Source organism: Ambystoma mexicanum, chromosome 5q, assembly GCF_040938575.1.
Source record: "Ambystoma mexicanum isolate Mex_15411 chromosome 5q, UKY_AmexF1_1, whole genome shotgun sequence".
Taxonomy (NCBI): Eukaryota; Metazoa; Chordata; class Amphibia; order Caudata; family Ambystomatidae; genus Ambystoma; species Ambystoma mexicanum.
In genome coordinates, this window is record NC_090933.1 from 446,187,732 (window position 1) to 446,209,965 (window position 22,234).

At 46.5% G+C, this 22,234-nt stretch overlaps 1 protein-coding gene across 2 annotated transcripts in view; it reads left to right on the forward strand.

Moving 5' to 3' along the window:
- LOC138497449 (transcription initiation factor TFIID subunit 4B-like) overlaps positions 1-22,234 on the forward strand; it is a 927,656-nt gene that overhangs the window by 119,296 nt on the left and 786,126 nt on the right. The window contains exon 3 of one of the 2 annotated variants that reach the window (XM_069620942.1): positions 10,878-10,976. The exons of the other annotated variant lie outside the window; for it this stretch is intronic. Coding sequence (XP_069477043.1) covers positions 10,878-10,976 — 99 coding nt within the window. The remainder of the gene's footprint in view (positions 1-10,877; positions 10,977-22,234) is intronic. 2 annotated transcript variants of the gene reach the window in all.

Consider the following 22,234-nt stretch of genomic DNA (forward strand, 5'->3'; position numbering starts at 1 on the left):
TACCCCCTTGTATGTCTTGATTGTCGTTAACAAGGACCCTAGCTGGTCAAGTCGAATCTTGATAGAGGTATCCGTGTGGAGCTCCCGGATTGCAGCTACTAAGTCTTCAGGGCACCCCCACCGGCACAATTTAGACCATAATAGATCCCGGTCGACGGTGTAAAATGCACTGGAGAAGTCGATAAAAGCCAGGTAGATGATGGTTTTTGATTTCAAGGCCTCCATTTTTATCAGATGGAGTAGTAATAGATTTAGAGAACAACCCACCTGTTTGACAAACCCAGCCTGACGGGCATCAACGTGCGACGTTCTAACAGCCCATGCTACCAATTTTTGTTGCAAGACAGTAGCATATATCTTACCCAGGACGTCCAATAGTGCCACTGGTCGGTAATTTCCGGGGTTCGATCTGTCTCCTTTTTTAAATATTGGTACTATGACTGCCGATTTCTGATTCAGGGGAAAGGCCCGAGTTGTTTATTCTTTTGAATAGGGCCAAGCACAGCTCAGCCCAGATCTCTGGGTGTTGTTTGATGGTATAATTCGTTAAACCATCCGGACCAGGCGCTCTCTAGTTGTTTGTCTTCAAGATTATGGATATAATGTCCTCTTTACAGTAATCGATTGTTCGAGGGGGAAACATCAATTCTTGTCCACTGTCGGCAATCTTGTGGCCCTTATATAGTTCCTCAAAGTGGGAAATCCAATCCTTCTCCGTCACCAACCACGTTTGCAAGGCCTTTTGTGGAGCCTGCATGGTGTTAATGATCCTCCAAAATTCTCCTGAGTTTTTATTCTTCAGTGCAATTAGCATGGATTCCGCATCATTTTGGATGGTCAGATGTTCATGGGCTTTTAACCAGTTTTTGTACTTCTGTTTGGCCGATTTAATGGCCTTTTTCCGGGAGAACTGGTCCATTAGGTGAGCTTGGCGGATCGCTTGTCTCATTTGTCTTTTATGGATCTGAATCGAACCAATGTTTACGCACCATGTTTAGATGTTTGAGCCCTACATCCTTGCGCTTAAATTTGAGCAATAACTGTGCATAGTCTGTATCGGTGCTGTGGTGACAATAAGCTGTTGCTAACTTGGCAACCTCATGTGTCTCCAGACGTAGTCTGACCATGTTCGATGTAACCAAGATCTTGTGTTGCCACATTGATGGGTCCTCTTTTGGTTTCATTATGAAACTTGTTAGCAGCATGTTGTGATCACTACTAGTTTGGTTCCTAACCTTAAAGGACTTTATCCGAGCATGCACATTTCTAGACACGAATATATAGTCAATTATGGAGGTAGTCTCAGCTCGATGCCATGTTGCTGCCGGTACCAAGTCTCCAATTGTGTTCCCATTTAACATTTGCAGGTGTCTGGCTTTCATTTCATCCAACAGTTGTGGCCCAGCACCTTTTTACTGTTTGTAGTAGGTTTAAAAAGATCCATATTAAAATCTCCACAGATCAAAATGTTTGCATGCTCCTTAAGCACCAGCCAGGGAATCAAGAATTTCCGCAATTTGGTCTACAAATTCTTTTTTCCCTGCCCTCTGATGGTTCCAGTACATGTTTAGAAGTGTTATTTCATCCGAATCTTCGGGGCACACCTTGTCTTTTATAACTGTTGCTTCCTGTATGAAGGGTAAATGATTGATTGACTTACTAACCCTGAAGCCAGAGGCCTTATTAACTAATGTTAATAGACCCGCCATAGGGCGTCCTTTCTCCAACTTTATAGCAGGATTGAGTGCCACTTCATAGTCACTTGTGAGAGGACATTTATTTAACCATGTTTCCTGCAAACATGCAATAGATATTCCTTCTAACCAATACGTGTTCAAAAGGTGGATGAAGACTCGGGTGTTCCACGAGGCCATTAAACACTCCCTTGAGAATGGTGCTTCCTGACATTATTGTTGAGCTTTTGTGTTGAGCATTGCTGCTACCCAACCCCACTCACAATTGGTGTTCTTAGTACTCAGTCTGTTGGTGTCCTTGACTGGTATTGATCTTGACTTGAGGTCTCCACATATCGTGATTCTTATGTCTGTTTTTGTTGAATCCATGAGACTCACATTTTTGTTAGGTTTTGACCTAAGATCTTCTTTCTCTTCTAGTCTTATATTATCACACAGCGCTCTGGTAGCAAGGCTACTGACCTTTTCTCTAACCTCATTATTCTCCGAACGGAGCTCTGCTGCATTATTGTAGCGACGTAGTATAATACTTTGTTGTAAGCAGCTTGAGATGTCACTGTTGCCTCGTTCAGTTCTGTCTGGAGGATTCGCACTCTGTGCTGCCAACTCAGACTTCGAACCCCAGTGAAAAAAGAGCAACATTTGCCTCCATGATTGTTTTAGCTATCAACGACGAGGTAACATGGAGAATTACCTTATCGTTCCGATTTTCGTTTGGAAATTCAACGATCTTGACCTCATTTGGCTTTATGGCACGTAGACTAGGAATCAAGTCAAATAAATGGATAATATTAGCATGATGTAAAATCAGCTTATCCAGAGTCGAGCCTCTCAATCAGTAACTTGAAGACAGGCGTTGCTCCTTTAACTTTTAACGCTTGATCTTTATTCCTTTCACGACCAATCACACGCGAGTTGGATTTTTCCCGTGATAGCTTTTCATTCCCATTGGTGTTGGAAGTCTCACCAACTGACTCCGTGATTCCTGGAACACAGCCGACGTCCAGTTCTACATTTCCCATCGTATCAGAGCTGGACTCATCCATTTCAGTAGAATTTATTCGTTCATGTTTAGTACATAATTTCAGCCTTCTTTCATACATGGTCAGAAATGGTGGACTTGTTGGGACAGTTAGATCTATTGTCGAATTCTCTGGTTCAGTGACAAACTGAGGTTCTAGTATTCTTGCCTCCAGCAATTGATAGAGAGGCTTCTCGTTCTGCCTTCCTTGGGCTCTGGTCCAACCGTGCGGGAATCTCCATCGCCTTGGGGTCTTGGGCTGCCGTTGACGGAGTCGTTAGAACCGATCCATGAGGTACTTGAGAGCCCGTGTTGTCGCTTTGCGGCCTCTGCACACCTACAGTGGAGGAGGCCAAAAGAACAGATCGGTGAGGCGCTGGAGTGTCCATAAATTCACTTTGAGGCCTCTGCAGGCCTGGTAGTGCAGCCTCAATTACATCCACCTCATTGTATGTGGACATGTTTAACAGCTCTTCCGGGATGCTCTTTAGCAACACTTCGTTCTCGTCTATAGTTTGTTGAGAGACCTTTTTCTGGCTGTTCCATTTTGTTTGAATTTTCATTCAAATCAGCTTTCTTACAATTTTCCGTCACAATTTGCACAAATTTAATGTTCCTCAAGAATTTTCTGGCTCCTGTATCTTTGCTGCTTTTCTTTGCCGGCATATTTTTAGGTGTTTTTGCAGGCTTTGCAGCTTTGATTTTTGCTTCCACCAATTTTAAACTGCTTGGGAAACCTCCTAAGATGGGGAATACATTACGTTTTTCTTAACTTTGGGTGCTAGTTGGTCCGTTTTTCTCCGTATTTGGTTGAGCTTCCAAGGCCGATGTAGTAGGAATTTGCTCATCAATATCTAGCCGTTTTTTTACAAGCTCTTGCTTGTTCAAAGGCAGTGTTAAAGGAAATGTCAGCAATTTGATCACACTCCTGGTCGGAGCTATCATCTTCGACCTGCGAGTTAGGTATTGTACTGGTCCTGCCCAAATGAGGATGAGTTTCCATATCTGTACTCATAGCGCTAGTGGGATCAATTGTACCGTCTTGTGGTAATTGTTGCACCGCTACTAGAGTTTTGACCACCTTCGTTGTTCCACTAAGGTCTCCAACTGATGGAACCGTAACCACTTGCGGCATAGATTCTGAGGACACAGCCGTAGATTGTTTTGTAGATCGTCCTGGTGCATCAGTGTTAAATATGGCCAACGCTTCATGGGCAACTTCTGCTAATAATTTTTTATCAGTTGCATCATTTCTCTTTTGCTCACGTGATGCTTTGAGTGAAGTATCTAAAGTTTTCAATACCTCGTGCACCTTTCCTGAGGACTGGCAACATATTTGCTCCACGTGAACCACTTTGGAGCTCATTAGAGCGGTCAATGTTGTAAGATCTTTCAGTGAGTCATTCAGTTTTTCATATAGTTTCATGAAGGGGGCCATAGAAATCACTATTGATGAAATTATAGCAGATTGTAACTCGGGTTCTTAGACGCCAACAAGTTGGCCTCGGAGGAGCGCTTCATTGATTTTTGATTCCTGTGGACTCTTCTCTTCCTTATTTTAGGAAAGGGGCGCTCGATGAATGAAGAATCGGACAAATCGCATGATCCAGATATGATAGAGCTACGATGCTGTACAGATCGTGAACTCTGGTGCGTTGAATTCAGTTGCACCTGTTTAGGGTTAATTGCTCTTTTTGTGAATTTATCTGATTTAAAGGACAAATCGTTAGAAGATGTCGTGCTTCTGATCTCTTTTGGGTCACTAACCAGCGACTTCCCGCGTTTGTATGAGACGTTAGTCCATATGTCTTTGTTGGAGTCAATAAGTTGCTCATTATGCCGTTTCTGAGCTAATTTTTGATTTTGCTCGCAGTGTGAAGACAAGTCCTTCCCTAGAATGCTTTGAGCCTTATTCATTGAAATAAGGTTAAGTAGGATGTTATTTGCGACATCCAACGAGTCGCAGCGTTTATCACATTCTCGATTGCTTTGCCCCTTCACTAAAAATCCACCCAACTCCGAATCTGGAGTAGCCTGGAGTTTTGACCTCCCATGCACAGAAGAGAACACTTCATCATGGTCATCGTTCACCTTTTGTATGGTGCTCAGCCCTGCGCTCACTACTTGCGCTGCAGGCAGCCCCACACTCGTGCTCTCACCTATTTTGGAGGCGTCCCTCGATGACTCGGGAGGAATTGTTTCCGGCCTCTCTCTCACTCCACCGTCTACCGGTGGCATGACAGGAGAAACCAGCGCAGCCCCAGAGGGCGGCTCAGCGTCCTGAGCGCAGCTGCAGGGCTCAACTGCTACCGGCGACTCGGCTCCGCCCCCACTCTGAGCCGTCATCTGTCCGCGACGCTGCCTCCGCACCAGCACACATCGAGTCCGTGCGAGAGCTCGTCCACACGACCATTGGAGCACGCTCCACCCCCCGCGCACCACATCAGCAGCGCCACGCAGGACTACGAGGACCGACTCGCCGGAATCGCACCGGGTAAGTGCTCATTAGGCGATCCAGGTTGAATTAAGATCGCACTGGTACCCGCCTTGAATGTGGACAAGCATGCCGGCTCGAGTGTTCTCACCGCGTCGGTGTTATGGTTCGAAAGTGATGTGCGGGTACATTTATCATTGTCCAAACCCTGATGAACCAGAGACAGGTTTCCTCCACTCTCACACACTTGATCATCATCCGAAGTGTTCGTGTTGGTGTTGTCATCACAGATGGCAATGGTTAAATCTTCACATGTAGATGCACATGAGAAAAAGCGACTTACTTTCCTGGCAGGAGCACGATTGATAGTGTTTGCATCAGACCCCCCTGGTCTCTCGCGTCTTCTTTGAGCCTGCGTTCTGTGCACAGGCGAGCACTGGTCCGCCATCCCTGCCGTCACTCGCCAAACAGCCTAACAGGCAATATGTCCAGCCTTTTCACAAGGGCGGAAGAGGCGGCCTTTAAGGTCTGCTGTCCTAGAATCCTTAATGGCACACGCACCTCAATGTTGGTCAGTAGCCCACAGGATACACTCTCCACTCGCCACTGCCTATCGGGCAATATGTCCAGCCCTTTCTCCACAGGGCTTATGCTCTATTAATTAGTGAGATAGGCCTGTAGGTGGCTTTACATAGGTCTGGTGGGAGGGTGCCTCGTTCACGGTTTCCAAGGAGCATTTTGTAGAGGGGGGTTGCTATTTTGTTCCCTCCAAGCTTTTGCCAAGTTTTGGCTGGGAACCCATTGGGGCCTGGTGTTTTCCCTGTTTGAAGTTGCGCTAGGGCTTCAGCTATTTCGGATTCAGAGAGATCGGAGTCCAAGTCTGTACGCTGCTGTGCCGTCAGTGATGGGAGTGCTATATCATCTAGCAGAGTCGGGTCAAATGGCGATATCGGGGCTCGATACAGTTCTGCATAGAATTGGGCAAGGGCCTCTGCTATTTCAGCATCCGCCCGATACCTCTCATTTCCCGGAGTAACGATTTCCCAGACATAGCGTCGTCCCTCATCCCTCCTTTCAAGCCAGGCTAACATTTTGCCTGCTTTATCCCCCTGCTCGTATATTCCTGCTCTGGAATCCCAGTTGGCTTGTTTGACGTTGTCCAGCATGATGTTTCTGAGGCGTTCAGTGTCCAGCCTAAGGGATCTCTGGGTCTGCGGGTTTGGGTCAAGAATATGCGTATTTTCGGACTGGATCATCTCCCCCTCTGCCTCTATTATTTTTTTGGAGTCTATCCCTCTTTTTATTCACTATCCAGGAGATTATTTCTCCTCGCAGCACTGTTTTATAAGCCTCCCATACAGTTACTGGTTTGTCTACTGCTGGTTAATTTATATCAAAATATTAATCTGAGACTTCCGTAAGGCGATCAATCAGTTCGGGGAACCCTAGGTGGTAGGTATTCAGTCTCCATGTTCGCATTTCCATTATTAGGGGCGAGTGGCCCGATATTCCTCGGGGGAGGAATTCCGCCGATGTTGCCCAATGTAGGTCTGTGTTCGGGAGGAAGAGGTAATCGAGTCTGGAGAGGGAGCAGTGGACTCCTGAGTGGAACGAAGAACCCTTGTCTCTGGGGTGCAGCTCCCGCCACACGTCACAAAGGCCCAGGGCGGATACAAAGTTCGACCGCCTTGTGGGGATATCCGGACTGCGCCCTCTGAGGTGGGTACGATCTGTGGTAGTGCACATAACATTGTTAAAGTCTCCCCCCAGTATCCATCAATGTGGCTGGTATTTCCCCATAAGGGTGGTCGGGTCATCCAGTAAATCCTGGCCTAATCCCGGTGGGGAGTATACCGACACAATGGCCAATGTTGCCCCCCAGAGCGATCCTAGGATGGATACATAGCGGCCTCGAGGGTCCTGCTCTACAACCTGTAGGGAGAACGGGAGCCTTTTGTGAATAAGGGTGCCCCTGGATCCCATTGTGTACCCTGCATGGAATGCGGCCCGGTAGTTGGTTCTCTGGAAGAGGGTGCAGTGTGTACCCGCTAGGTGTGTTTCAGATAGCAAGGCCACATCGGGGTAGTGTCTATTCAACAGTTGTCTAGTCAGGCGTCTCTTAATTCCAGAGCCCATTCCATTTACATTCCAGGTGACCAGTTTGAGGGATCTGGGGCGGTCATCCGATGTCGACTGGGTTTGTGCTTGTGCCATCTAAAACCTGTGTTGGAGGGCGTGAAGGATGTTAGGCGGGAGAGCTGCCTCCCGTTGGTACGTCCTGCGGGAGTAGAGTCCTGATAGATGGTGCAGTGGGGTGTAATATGCACAGAGTTGTGATTGAGTGATTGTCTGAACATGCTATAGTCCCAAACTAACAAAATATCATAAACTCTTCATAACTATCCCTTCCCTCCCACTCCCTATACTCCACCCCAACACGAAGTACCTGTCGCCCCAACATCACTGACAGTCAAACCAAGTAGGGTGTCTGCTTAAACTGTTCCCAATTACGATAAACTGAGGAAGTTGTCGTGATCTGGTTGGAACTAAAGAAACAGGGGCGGGCCGGATCTTTTGCCAAAATGCCATGGTGTTATGCCACCGCTGGCCGCATTATAAAGAGTATAAAACGCCTGATTTAAGTTTCTATGGCACAGTTCACATTTTTCAGTTCAGATCCGCACCTGCCCTTGAAATCTGGTTCTTCGGTGGGGAGCTAGCCTAGGTCAGTCCCTGTCTTCCGCCGGCCGGTTCGGTGGGGAGGGCTGGTCCAGCTCCGGACGGTGGTCTGCTGGCAGTCTGGGGTTTCTGCCCCTGTTACTTCGAGATGTCGACCAGTCCCCCTCAATGTGCTGCTCTGCCCATTGCCAGGCTTCCTTAGGATCGTTAAAATGGACCGTTGTGCCTTTATGATAGATTTTCAATAGAGTAGGGAAAAGCAGGCCATATTTGACTCCTAGCGCTTGAAGTTGTCTTTTTAGCTTTTCAAAGGATTGCCTCGCCTTCTGCACCTCCCTCGTGTAATCTGAGAAGAAGGCTGTCTTGGAGCCATTGAAGGTGATCGTCCCTTTGGTTCGTGCAAGGTGCAATAGCGTGTCACGGTCCCGATAATTTAACAGCTTTGCTATCACCGTTCGTGGGGGAGCACCAGGCACAGGTCTGCCTGTGGGCATTCGATGTGCCCTTTCTATAGAGAAGAATTTAGAGAAGGATTGCTGGTCGAACAGATCTATCGGCCACTGCTCCAGGAAGAGCTCCATTCAAGGGCCTTCGGCTTTCTCCGGAATGCCAAGGATCCGAATGTTATTGCGCCTGGATCTGCCCTCTCCCTCCTCGACTCTAGCCTCCAGGATCTTCAGTTTGGCAGAGACGCCTTGAAGTTGTTGTTGCACAGCATGCAGCCCATTTTTCGTTTTGGAGATTCGCTGTTCCGCCTCTCCAGTTCGTGCTGCTAGCTTTTGCAAGTCGTATCGGAGAAGGGATAAGTCCAAGCTTATTCCATCCATCGATGATCAGGAGTCTGATATAGCTGCCATGACGTCCCTTAGGGAGAGCACGGGCGTAAGGTTCCCCTCTTCAGAAGGTGACGGTTGAGGTTCGGGGGATTGTGATGGGGGAGATCGTGTACTGATCGATCCTGTTTTGCCCAGTGGGCCTCCTAGCTTTGTCCTTCCCCATAGTTGCCGCTAGACCCTGCGGGCGTGCCCTTGTGTCCAGAGCCTTGTCTGATTGTTCGAAGAGTAGTCTGCCCAGGCTTATTTCCCAGCTCGGTATGCAGTCGGCGGCTCTGTGGCAGGGTTATGGAGCCGCCTTTTTCCGTGGTGGAGGGGAGGAGGGAGTCTAACAAAGTAGTGCTTCTTGTACCACCGGGCGCTGAGTGATGGTAGGCCCCAGGCCCTGGTGTCCAATTCGTATTTGCGTCAGTGGTGGTTTATCCCCTCTGTACTGCAGGCGTTAATGGGCCGTCCAGGGAGGATTCGCGCACTACGCACCTGATCGAGTTGTGTATATTTTCCCACTCCACCTCCCTTTCGGAAGCCCAGTGTCCACATGAGGGGGGGTTGTAGCGAACTCTGTCCCCAGCGGTTCGTCTCGCACAGCAGTGGGTCACCCCACCGTCTGCTGCTTGGTTCAATGGCGGTAGTTCTAAAAGGAGGAAGATGGCCCTTCTATTGTCCTTGCTCGCCCCGCGTTTTCCGTGGCCTCCCAGCTTTATTGGAGATTGCCTTGTCGGGGGGTGCAGGGAACTCAGATACATGTGGCCTCCAGTACCAGCGCTGCACACGGGTGGCCAGAGGCTCCTGGTGGTTCTAGTTGGTTCCTCTGGAGGTCGCTATGCCCCTGAGTGGGCCGCGCCTCCAACGCACTGGGGCACGGTAGCCAGGGGCTAGGGCCTGGTTGGGCGTTCGAGTCCTCTTTTCGATGTTGTGTGCCCTGGAGCGGGGAGGTCCGGCTCCGCGTATGATGCCCCCGAGGCAGGGGAGCAGTGGGGCGTGCCTCGTGCGGGAGGACTTCGGCGCTGGCACTCACTGGTGGTGCCCGGCCCGATCCCTCCTGCGTTCTCGTGCCCAGAAGGGCGGGCCGGGACTCCGATTCTGCCGGCTGGGATACGCCTCTGTCACTCCTTCAGCAAAAGGCTGCCTGGGTCTCCGCCCCCGGCGCGAACCACCGCGGCAATCTCCCTTCCTGGGTCCTCGCCCGCCTCTGGTACCTCGACTTCGCTCGCTGGACACAGGCGGCTGATGTCGGGGCTGCTTCAATCTGGAGTCAAGGTGCGCCAAACTCCGGCGGCCACCTTGGGTGCTTGGTGAGGTATTTCGAGGCTGTCGTCACCCGTTCCCGGTTTAGCCACCTGTGCACGTTACAGACTGATTTGGGACACAAATGTGCCCCAGAGTGTCATGCACCAGTGGGTGTATTGTGGGGGTCGGCAGGTGCTGATAAACAGGCGTTCGGGTCAGGATATTAGCCGCAGGAGCTCTTCAGGCGCACGTCTACTGCATCTCGCAGTTGGCCACGCCCCCAATTTTGAAAAATGTTGATGCTCTTTCAAAGTGCTCCGGTCCCGTCCCACAGGACGGAGAGATGTCCCCATAAGTATGGAGGAAAGGGGACTATGGACTAGGAGTAAGATGGTCACTACGGTGAGTAACCTGGTTATTCTTCCCTGTATATAAATAAATTAATCATAACCACATGCTCAAGACCCTCCTCTTCATGGAGAAACGCACCACTAATTCGATATTTGTATTTGTTGTTCCCCCTCAAACATGGGGGAAGGCTCTATGGCCCCAGAACAAATCTAATTATGAAATTCTGATCAGCGTCTCCGTTAAAAAAGGCACTAACTTGAAACATGTCATGTTATTCTCGTTCTAAAAACTGGTGTAGTTACGCGGGGCAGGGGGTTGCAGGTGGGCCAGCACATGGTATGATAAACATGGTGGGGAGGGGAGAGAGTTGTGTATGTATTCAAAGGCCATATAATAGATTTTTCCAAATACCAAGCATGGGATGGTAAACTGTTCGGTCCAAAATGTACTCTACACAGTAAAAAGTAAATTTTGCTGAAACTCTTAGGCGTAGTTCAGAAATTGAGTGCTCTGGATAAATAGCATGGTTTACTAGTCTAGTTCGGAATCAGACAACGGATGTGCATCAGACATACTGTTGTAAAAGGTTGTTCTGTGTTGTCATTAACTACCTTTTTTGCTCTACTTTTTTAAAGAACCCTGGAACTCGTTTACTGACAAGAGTATCCTCCCCTTCACCCACTCCGCCAAGAAGTTTAGTGTCCTCAACTGTTCAAAGAGCATCAGTTCCACAGGTAGGCTCCTGCTTTTCCTTTAGTCCTTATTCATTTTACTTAGAGGAAACATGAAAGGGCCAAAAGGCTAACCTGTTTTACATCAAGTGGTTCAAATGAAACCCTTTCATTAATTAGTGACACAGTTGCCTGTAGGATTTCAGGTCGCGGACCCATCCCAGATGTGTATTTATTTTGTACATTTTATTTTTCTTTCTCCTAACCTATTTTACATACCCACTGATCTGCCTGAAATTGCTATTCTGAGAACATATTGGTGCTTTTGAAACCAGCACAGACCCCATGCTCTGTTATAAACACTGGGAGTCTAGAGTCTATAGCCTCTGAGAAGTCAACAGATTGCCCACTAGTGAGCTAACAGACTGAATAAGGAAGGGCAAAAATTTCAAAATTGCAGTAGGGCTGAGCGATGCATCGAGTTTTGGAGATATATCGATATATATTCAAAATCCATATACGATGAGACAATATCATGAACATCGAGATATATCCATATACACACATTATACTATATATATTTTTTTAAAATTTACATTTTGATATTTACACAGCTGTGCAATCTCAAACTGGAAGAGGAACCCTTTATTTGCACTTTATTTATATCAACATCTTATCAAAATAAAGGGGTTTGTGACATCTCACATGTAGTTGGCGGCTTACAACTGAGAATGTAACCCACATAAACCATATTGATATCGCCCCGCCCTAGATTGCAGGAAAAATCTGGATTACAGAAATAAAAGCCTGCATTCGTACCACCCTTTGATGCTACAACTAATCCTAGACGGAAGGGTAAAAAACCTGACGGGGGAAGCCAAATCTCTCTTAAACATGGGTAGTGTGGGTGGAGCGTCCAAGCTTAAATCTCAGATAGGAGTAGTAGGTCAGTAGGGTGGTATTTTCTAGCGCTATGTGTGTGGCGAATTGTATCTCTATGCGGAACAATATATACCTTAAAAAAGGGCTGGGAGGATAGCTGGGGGGGGTGGGGGGCACTTGTCTTGAAAGCAAGACAACACAGATTCGATTCCCGGTGCTGCACTTAGAGACTGGTTTCCGGTATTAAGCGCGTTCTAAAATATGAATTGAAGTTGCACATATATAAACATATCAGTTCAAATAAGTACTTTGGATATTCAGACACTGTTTTGAAACATTAATATATTTCCAAAACAGTAATGCCTATACAAGGACTTGTACATCTAGTATAAAAGTATTTAGATGGGCACAGTGTACAATTCAAGGGTTAATTAAAAGTATTGGGACCAATGCTTTATATTACAAAAAATAATATTGGTGCGAGCATTACAAAAGACTAGGCATGGAAGCTTGAGGGCTGTGATTTTGAAAAGGCAGGGGAGGAGTTGAAGGAACTGGATGGTCGTGAAGACTGTGTGGCTGGGGCTGCTGCAGACTGAACTTAAAGAAATCGGACAAACTTCACCACAGGCTTCCTTAGCAATACTAGTGACCAGTGTGTTTGAAGTTGGATGGGCCTAGCGCCAGCCTCTGCCCCATTGAAGCATGGACTGAACCCACGTGATGGGCAACCCCAGAGGACCAGGTCGGCCGTCCCCAACTGTGGAGCCGACCCGGCAAAGGCGAGCGCAGGTTACCATGCACTTGGGTGGCAGATTTTGAGTGGGAGCAGTGCAGACCTGCTAAAGTACGCCCTCACCCATCTGAATGTAAGCCTGTGCCTTACACATTCGTGCCCGTGCACTTTGGAGGGGTAGTCCAGTGGCTGTGGCTCCTGTATTGCGTGGCTCAAGCAGTGTCATTCGGTTGCCTGGCAGCGGGACATTAGCGTCAACAGAGAGCCCAGCACCTGAAATAAAACCAATGATGTAAATCTTGGGACACAAAGTGCTGTGAACATAGCAGATACACATACGAGAATATTAATAATAATAAAAAGTACTATTTGACACTGTGGGAGATTAATGTTCTAACAACCAGAGTGGGCTATGGCCAATTTAGATGGGTCGCCCTTGTTTTTTCCAAGCACCTGGTGACCCCCTCATTAAATGCCAGATTGGATGGAAGGTTTCTTAAGGTAGATCTACTGGTTTTATCAAGCAAAATTTGCTAGCGACAGAAAGGACTGGCTGTTAAACCACTGGTTAGACCAGTGGTATTCAACTTTTTTATGCTGAACCATCCTTGAATACAAATTTGTCGAGCCCCCCCGGCTACAGATGCTATATCTGCTTATATTTTCTATTCAAAACAATCACCATACTCCCTAGCCATGCTTTGGTCCCCACAAAGTTTGAAGACCACTGGTCTACACCATGAGGGGCACATTATTTACAAAACACTTCCCGAACCATCGGAAAAATGTGAGTATACTCAAGCTGGACAAACACTTGATCGTCAAGGAGGGCAAACTACTTGCAAGGTACCACTTTGCCTCGAGAGAATTGGAAACAAGTGGGTCTATAGAGGAGTTTACAGCTCTTACACAGGTTGGCCAATGAAATGTAGTTGGGAACCTTGTACGGAAGAGCAGAGACCAATTGATTATCTGCAACCAATGTGACCGACCGAGTCAACCCGTACGAGTATCACGTACCGGAACCCTGAATTGTGGATTACCCAATTAATATTACTACAGGGGCCTCCCCCTCCTGACCTTAAAACACATCACGAGTACCACTACATCCTTCCTGCCTTGCAAATGACCTCTATGGTCGAAACACGTGTCAGCAAATCCTAATGAACACCTATGAACAATCACACATTTATTATATCTAACCTCTCTCCTAGCATCTTCGAGTGTCTTGGGCGATGTGGCTGGTATCATACGAACATTTCGGATTATTTAAGTGTAACAACCGCAAGATATTTGAGACCCTTTGGAGAGGGGGAGACCTTACATTGGAGATGGCAATTGAGGTGGAGAAACGTGTGTAGTCCTACTGTAGTAAATCTGATGGGAGATGACACGCTTTCAACAACGTTTGGGTTTATTAAAGAAACAAAATGTGTCTATTTCTAATGATGGTGAGTCCCTTTTCTAAAACATAACCACGATGGTGCTTGTCAGGATGTCTTACAAATATCAATCATTCGGTGTCTCAAACCTTCTGTCTTAATTCCTGCCCTTCCACTAACCAAGAACCAAAACAATAACCCACAGAAGTATTCTACTCCCCTCTTGGCTTGGGGTGTCTGGTGCTGCACTCCCACCCCACCTTGTGTTTCGTTTCTTCCCTTTCCTTGTTCAGGCCTCTGCCTGTAGAGACAGTAAAAAATTTGTTTGTTTCGCACAACACTCTATAGTAGGGGAATCTTGACCAGCTCCGCAAGATTCTGCTAATCTCGCAAAGTTCTCTCTATTTGCAAAATGTATTCCTATAATTCAGTCACTGAGTGTTGACCTTCCATGGTCTTTGTAACTCCTCCCTCTAGGGTATTGCATTCTGTCTTGGTTTAGCCCTGCGAGGGCTATCTGGTTGTAGGCATAATACAATGTTCCGACCCACTTCTAGGGTTGCTGGTTTTCCCGGCCTCTCGTGAGTGATTCTGCCTCATTGGCCGCATACCTTCTAGACTGGTATTACCCCCTCTCGTGGGCTGTTCATCCTTGTCGGTGTTTGACGCAATGGTCTCTACACCTTGTGGATTACTTTGGAGTTCAACAGGCCACCCCTTTCTCGGTACTGGGCGCATACCTCAATGTTGGCAGCTCTGGCTTCAGAGCTCCACCTTCAGAGTTGTTTGCTTTCTTGCAGCAAACCCACATTTTGGCTCAAGAGTTCAGGCGTGTTACATGTCTGGTGGTTTGGTCTCATGCTTCAGGGGACTTCGGGTCGTCGGGCACTCTGCTCTTCTGTGCTCGGCAGTGTTCAGGCTCTGGGATTTCTCTGCCCATTATGCATCTGATGTAGTCCTGCCTCCAGGATCGACCCATCTAGGATAACAGCGCAGGGTTCTGCTGTCTGCAGGCTGACTTGGGCTTGCTCCTCCCCCGCAGGTGTGATTTGTGTCTTAGGTTCTCCTGTGGAACAAGAGCAGAACCCAGATTATTGGTTCTGTGTCTGTAAACGAGTGAGGTCAGCAGCCAAGCCATTCCATATAACGGGTCCATTACCTTTACAACATGGACAATTTGCATATAACCCATAAACAATGGGATTTCTGTCTCACAGGAAGTTGTAGTCATATATTGCATTTGGGCTTCCTTGTCCCTTAAGGGGGTTGGGGGGTCACCCCAGTGAGATCCCACTTGCCCTGTTCCCTAGGGAGTATCTTGCATATCGGTCACACCTTCCTCGTCCCAAAGGGTTGTCCTTCCTTAAGGAGAAGGGACGAATTCCCTGTATTAATCAACACTGAAACATGCATTCGGGAACTGGTGTCTGAAGCGAGCAGAGCACCAATGTAAACATGGTGGTGCAAGCCGAAAAAGCAACGATTCCAAAGGCCAAGCCATCAATCATGAGAAGTGGACTAGAGAGCCAGAGAAGAGCTGAGGTACAATAATGTAAGGACGCGCGATTCATGTGGACGTTCCAAGCACCTGGTGAGTGACCAGAAGTGTTTTGCGGTTCACATAGTTTTCAGATTGTGGCAAGAAGGGTCATCTAGCAAGGTTCTGCAAACACTGGTCTGGGTACGGAAGGTTAGTCCAGGAAGTAACCTCCCAGAGCAGCCGAAGCATACCGCAAGAAGGAGGAAGTTTGTTGTCCATGAAGTCGATTCTTGGACAAGCAGAGCTAAGCCGCATACTCGGAGTTGGAATAGAAATGCTAATAGACAGTGGAGCTGATTTATTTGATGAATGTAGAGGCATGGTGGACGATGAGATGCTGCTTACTCTGAGAGCTAACACAATGCTCATGTATATGGGGATGTATGCATCGGAATAGTGGGGTAATTGAAGGCTGTGTTGCGATTGAAGTCTTAGAGGAATAACATAAGTGACCAGGAAGGTTGAAGACTTGTCCTTTAATGCACAAGCTGATTTGGGAATAAAATTAGACCCAGGACATCCTGAATATTTCTGAACAGTGGATGACCAAGGAGGGGGGTAGAGGTTCAAGCGAAGGAATTTGAGAGGCGTTACCAACAAGTATTCAAGAATAGCACATGTTGTTTCAAGGGATGTGGGAAACCCAAGGGTTTCTCACTCACTCACCCAGCCAGTCTGTTTAACTTGTCCCGACATCAGAGTCCGGCACTTGCCTACGACTCACACCTGAATCCTATTATCCTTCCCAACTAGGATAAAAGGTGGAACATGGGAGTACATACAAGAGAGCGAGGCGAAAGGCAAGGAGAAGCAAAACTTCCATGGTGGCAGCAATATCGCAAAGCGTGGTGGCAGACCTGACCGGGGGAGTGAAGGGAGAGGCCCTTTACCCTGTTGTATGGTCATGTCCGAATGGTTGGCGAACAGCACAAGCAAAACCTAGCAGGAATACTGAGCAAAGCTTTGAAATCTGTGCACTATATCCGGGGCCCTTCTGCATGTCTCCTGGAGGCAGAGGAGCTACAGCTGCTGAAGTATCGTCCTTGGCTCGAGGAACAAAGCTGCCGATAAAGCAGCTTTGTCTAACCAGTGAGTTGGAGGGAACTGTGAGATACTGGTGTGCTTTGAAGCGAAGGCTGCAAGCGGAAAGATTGTTGCAACGTGAACAGCTTTTTGACAGCCCATATTGAGAGATGCCAGTGAAGGCTATGCGGCAAGAGGGAGTTTCTGAGGTACAGAAAATGACTCGATAAGCTACTGCGGAGTGGTCCGGCACCTCGGGTGCCCAGTCGTCGGTCTCCGACTGGGCGTCTGAGTGAAAGTGCAGAGCTGAATGAACTAAAATCAAAGTTGTCATGCAAAGATCAAAGCAAAACCCCTTTGCACAATCGAAGGTTTGAAATCATTATGGTTAAGAGGCTTGCGCCCAATCGAGGGGAGCCTTTACTTGTGAGACATTTGTGTGAGAGAGTAGATTGACTTGAGCCCAGCTGAGGGAAGTCAACATTAAAATGAAAAGAGATAGTTATGAGCCAGACGGAGGGGGACCTGAAGTATTTGTTGTTTGTAACGTTAAAGCATGTGAATTGTACAGCAGGATATGTCCCAGTGAAGAGTCTCTTGATCAACAACGCTACCTTGCACAAAGCAAAGGACTGCTTGCATGTGCCACGAGCTTCGAGTGTACTCAAAGTTCGACTCTTGTTCTGCCTTGTCCCATGCTGAAACGTGGGGGGAAGGGGAGGCTACAGTTTAGCAGTCCTCCACTACCGAACCCATTGGACCTTTTCATTTTTGCTGTACACTGTTTTGTTATAAACGTAGTCATCCCAGACCTTTGTTATATAGAGTAAGGATTGGCAAATTTATTTTTTAGTATAGGCCATGTTTGTTTTGACAGGCCATGCCTAGGACAGTGTTCTTTATTTTTATGATCGTAATTTGCTCCCATAGTTAGCAATTGGGTTTAGAATAGGCGTTTTCCAACCCACGCAAAGTTATTTAATCCTTGAACTACATTCCTTGTGTCTGTCATGCTTCTGATACCATGCTTTCTTTACAGATGTGTGAATCGGGTCAGACTGTAGGTGGGTGCAGCGCCAGTCAGAGCCATGGCGGGAACAATCCCATTAGCCCTGCAGGCTGAAATTGAGGGTTAACTTGAAAGACTAGTAATCGAGGACGATATAGGCGTGCCAGAGGCGTCGGCATTGATTCTGCTTAGACTTTACAGCTTTAAACAAGAATGTATTTGCTGATGGGCTTCTACTGCCCAAGATTAATGAGTTGATGAGGTATTTCTAGGGAAAAGATGTTCTCCGTAATCGACCTTAATATCTGCCTATCATCAGATACGACTTCACCACAGTTGCATGGATTTGACACCTTTTAATCCCTGTTTGGGTTGTATAGGTGCAAGAGGATTTCTTTTCGTCTGGTAACTGCTGCAACAGTTTTCCAGAGTCATGGATAGGCAGATATGGGGGAATCACAGGGGCCGGGTGCCACTAGATGAGCTACTTATCTGGGGGAAAAGGACCAGACTATGCATGAGCATTGAATAAAGTGCAGAGACTTGTATGTGACGCAGGATCGATTTTGTTAGTAAAGTGCAAATTTAAGAAGCACGATTTGGGACATTATCACTGGATGGCATATAACCAAAAGTAAAGGCAGTAGCATAATTTCTAGGTCTGATTGAATATTATGGAAAATGTATGAATAACTTTAAAGATGCAACAGACTTTTAGAGCTTTGACAAAGTAGAATGCGAACTTTGTCTGGGATGACAGTTGTGAGGAGGAATTCAGAATCTGTGGTGGATGCCCCGGTGTTGAAGGGTTTTCATGATGATCTGCCAGTACTTCTGTATATTGATACTAGCAAGAATGGTATAGGATGTGTACTAATGCAAGCAAATGATTCAGTGTAAACACTGTGCTGGTTGCCTCCCGTATGTTGAGATGCAGAGGAAAGATAGTGTTGGAGAATGAGGCTTTAGCTTGAGTATGGGGTGTAATTCAAAACATGTGTGGCGAAAGACTTTTTTTTATGAATGTCACGGATCGTAAACTGTTGGTGTTCATTTTCGATGAAAAGGGTCTTTTTTTGCATTTCAAGGAGAATTGATTGATGGGTTCATAGTTTGCAGGGACTAGATTGTGACGTGGAGTAGATTAGCGGGGAATGTAATGTAGAAGCTGATGCTTTGTGTAGTAATGCTGTTAGGAACAAGGAGCATGCTGGGGATGAGTGGCTCCGGAGGCAATGGCAGTGATTTATACATTTGAAATGTATACTGGCGTAAGAATGGGTTGAATGATGAGTATGACTCACAAGAAGTTGACAGGATATGTTGTTGACGAGTGGCCTAGAGTTGACATTGGTAATGAATTTAAAGGATTTAGGAGATTAAAAATTAGTTGGGTATGCAAGAGAAGTTGCTAACGAGAGGGCATTGTGTGGTGGTACCCAAAGGTATGAGGGAGGCAATCATGGCAGTGGCACATGAAGGTAATTTTTGATTGAGTAAAACCAAAGGTTTGTTAAGAAGGAGCTATTAACGGTAACAAGATTGAAACGCAATTGGGAATGTGGGTATTTTAGGGATAGTGAGTGTTGCAGAAAAGGACCCCTGCGATGAAGGTGAACACCATATCAGCCACAGTCCTTTTAAATGTGAGGGTGGGGGAAAGGCACATCGAAATTGTGGTTGTGGCAATAGGTTTATTATCTAAATGGCCAGGAGTCTGTGTGATGAAGGGAATTAGTACAAGGAAGGTAATGTCATTTTTAGTCTAGTTTTTGGAGAGTAGAGTTTTATCGGACAATGGAACCCAGTTTGTCTCCAGATGACGTTTTTGGAGTTGCATGTCCTACAGCATTTGACGACCGCTCTATATTATCCCAAGGGTAATGCTGTTGTGGAATGCTTTGGATGCATGCCCTTAGGATAGCAACTGTTCTTGGTGGCAACTTGGTCCGTGCTGTTAAGGAAAGTGTTCCAATGTAGAATAGATCCACATGAACTGACTGGTGTTTTCAGTTGAGAAGTTTGAGGAAGTGTAAGCCCAACACCAGGTTCTGCCCGGGATGGTTGGGCAGGTCAAGGACGGTGGATGTAAATGGGTGAGAAAGAGGACAAGAGAATTGGGGCCTGATTTAAAGAGCGTTTTTCAATGGGACAGCACCATTCTAAAATGCTTCTGTGAATCCGGCCCATAATGTCTAAGAAGAGTTATGATGGGCCTGAAGTGTGTGTGTGTGTGTGTCCGTGTCCCATGCCACAAGGAACTCTGGTGAAAGTAAGATTGGGCATAAATATACTTGAAGGCTTATCTACGTTTTCCAGAACACGGTCGGTTGAGTAACATTTGGGGAATTCAGTAAGGTTGAAGTCTGGAGCAAAGAGCAGTTGGCGGAAAGGAGATGTTGCATCTCACGAATAAAGGGATTTAGATGGAGGTTTTAGGTAGTTGGTGGGCCTCTATTTTCTTAATATTGTAAGGTTATTGCTGACGCTGGTGCTAAAGTTGCCATTGTCAGTTACGTTTATTTGATTTGTCATCTGCATAGTTCTAATGGGTGGACGCATATGATTTATTTTTATTTTTCCAAGTGGTGTATGGATGTTGAAAAGTAGTAGTGAGACTTGATCCCTGGTGAATTCCACCAGTAATGGATCGTGGGTTTGTACTGAAAGGGAGTGAGGCGTGTCTTTTCTGATGTCTGTTAGGAAAAATCTCATTAGTTTGAGTTATTACGGCGTCTGGTCCCTTCAAGCCTCCTTGTTGGTGTACTGTCAAAGACCACCCCGGTGTCTAGTACTAGGACCGAGCTGATGTCCGCAATGATTTTGAGTTAGTCCCAAATGGAAACATAAGCAGATTCAGTGCCTCTCCTAGATATGAAACTAACTTGTGAGGGATCTAGTTGGTTATTGGACACTGTTCCATGATTTGGCTGTATGCGTAGCACTCTAGAATTTTGGTGCGTATGTTTCAATTTTTGAGAGCACGAGTTGGTGGGATCTTCTGGGTCTATAGTTGTGCTTTGTAGATGTGGTATGATGTTGGCGGTTTTGAAAGATTTTGGTACAGTTGCTTCTTTCGAGAGCGTAGTTCAATAATTTGCGAGTATAAAGTTGGTGCTTACTAAGGACCAATTAGTAGATGTTGTGGGGCAGGGTCAGAGGTCTTTGTTCGGTTTCACCAATTTTAAGTCTGTTTCTGGTATTGGTTTACAGCTGTTGATCTACAGAGTTTTAGGATGAGTCCTTGATTGGGGTTGGAATGTTGATTACAATTATATTCCCTATTGTATGGCCTGCTGTATGTTTAGAGATTTTCTTCTGAAATGGTTGCGAGCATCCCATAGTTTTTGGGTAGGTGAAGAAACTTCGCTGCAGCAATTAGGGTTTCTCATCTCATTAATCAGGTCTCTTGATTTCTTTAAAACCCTGCTAGGAACTGCTTCGAGGCTGTCTGGAATCCGGTCTTGCCAGTCCCCTCCCCATAGTGGAATAATCATTTGTATTGCAATATAGTGTTTCATGCTGGATTTTTCCTGCTTCTAAGAGATGTAATATCCAGGGTTACCTCATTTAATGGCACCCTATTTATCAAACTGAGAAGAATGAAGTGTTTTGACGACCCTGCCGCTGTATTCAAAGCAACAAAAGTGCTGGATCGTTCCATACTGGAGACAAAAACCTCTCGGCTTGTTCTGAGGTTTTCAACCAGGAAGTTATCATCATACGCCCTCCCTTGACCTTACTCGGCACATCTTATCTCCCAAGGGTACCCTTCTCCATCAAAACTTAACATACGCCTACCATTTTACTCTATTACAATCAACTGCCACGAGGTATTGACACAAATGTGGCCTGTTTTATTGATACTTAATTTTTTTTTTTTTTTTTTTTACTACATGCAACTTTTTCACTCTCCTCCCCTCCCACGAAGGAAAAGTTTCCCGCATTTGAATGTTTTATATTGACTGCGGCCTTAGTTGTTTGCATTGTTTCCTGCTGCGACTAGTTCACCGGCAATGGGCAACACTTGCTGTGCAGTGACTCTGGCATCAGCATTTTAACAGTTCGTTCATACCACTTTACAGAAGTGCCACATCTGCCATAGTTCACTTTTCAACAGTCATTCTAGACCCCTTTGGTTCTTCCTTTTTATCTAAGTCTGGGTCTCATCCCTTAAGTCGGGCATCCCATATTTCATTCATCCCAATGTATGTACAGGCGTCCCTCAGTCAGTTTCACGCCTGCCTCCACAATGTGTCAAAAACCTCTACAACGTGTCAGACTTTCTATTGTACAAGGGGTTTGGATTGACCCTTGTATGAAAACCTTGACACCTCACGCCGGCCTTCTCTATGGCCTCTTGGTACTCGTTGTTTCCCCTGGTTCGGGGGAGGGGGCGCCAGCCAGAGACCTTCGAATGAGCACCCACTTGACGCTGGACCACTCTCTGCTGGCAGTTTCTCTCACAAGGGTCTCCCTCCGCCGGACTCGGACCCCTCTCACAAAGTTCACAATCTTCACACGTTCTTGAATTTAAGTTGCATACAGAACATGCTTGTTTTTTCAGATATGACTATTTCTTCTTGCCCTTGTGAATTCCCCAATGGGAATGTTTTGTATTGCACTTTTCAAGTGACAGCTATCCGCCTGTAGGGTGGCGGGGTATTTGCAGGGGAATTGGAATACAAACATGGATGCAAACAGATTTGCCATGGTGGTGCAAAACTGGTGCCCATCGCTATTCCCTTA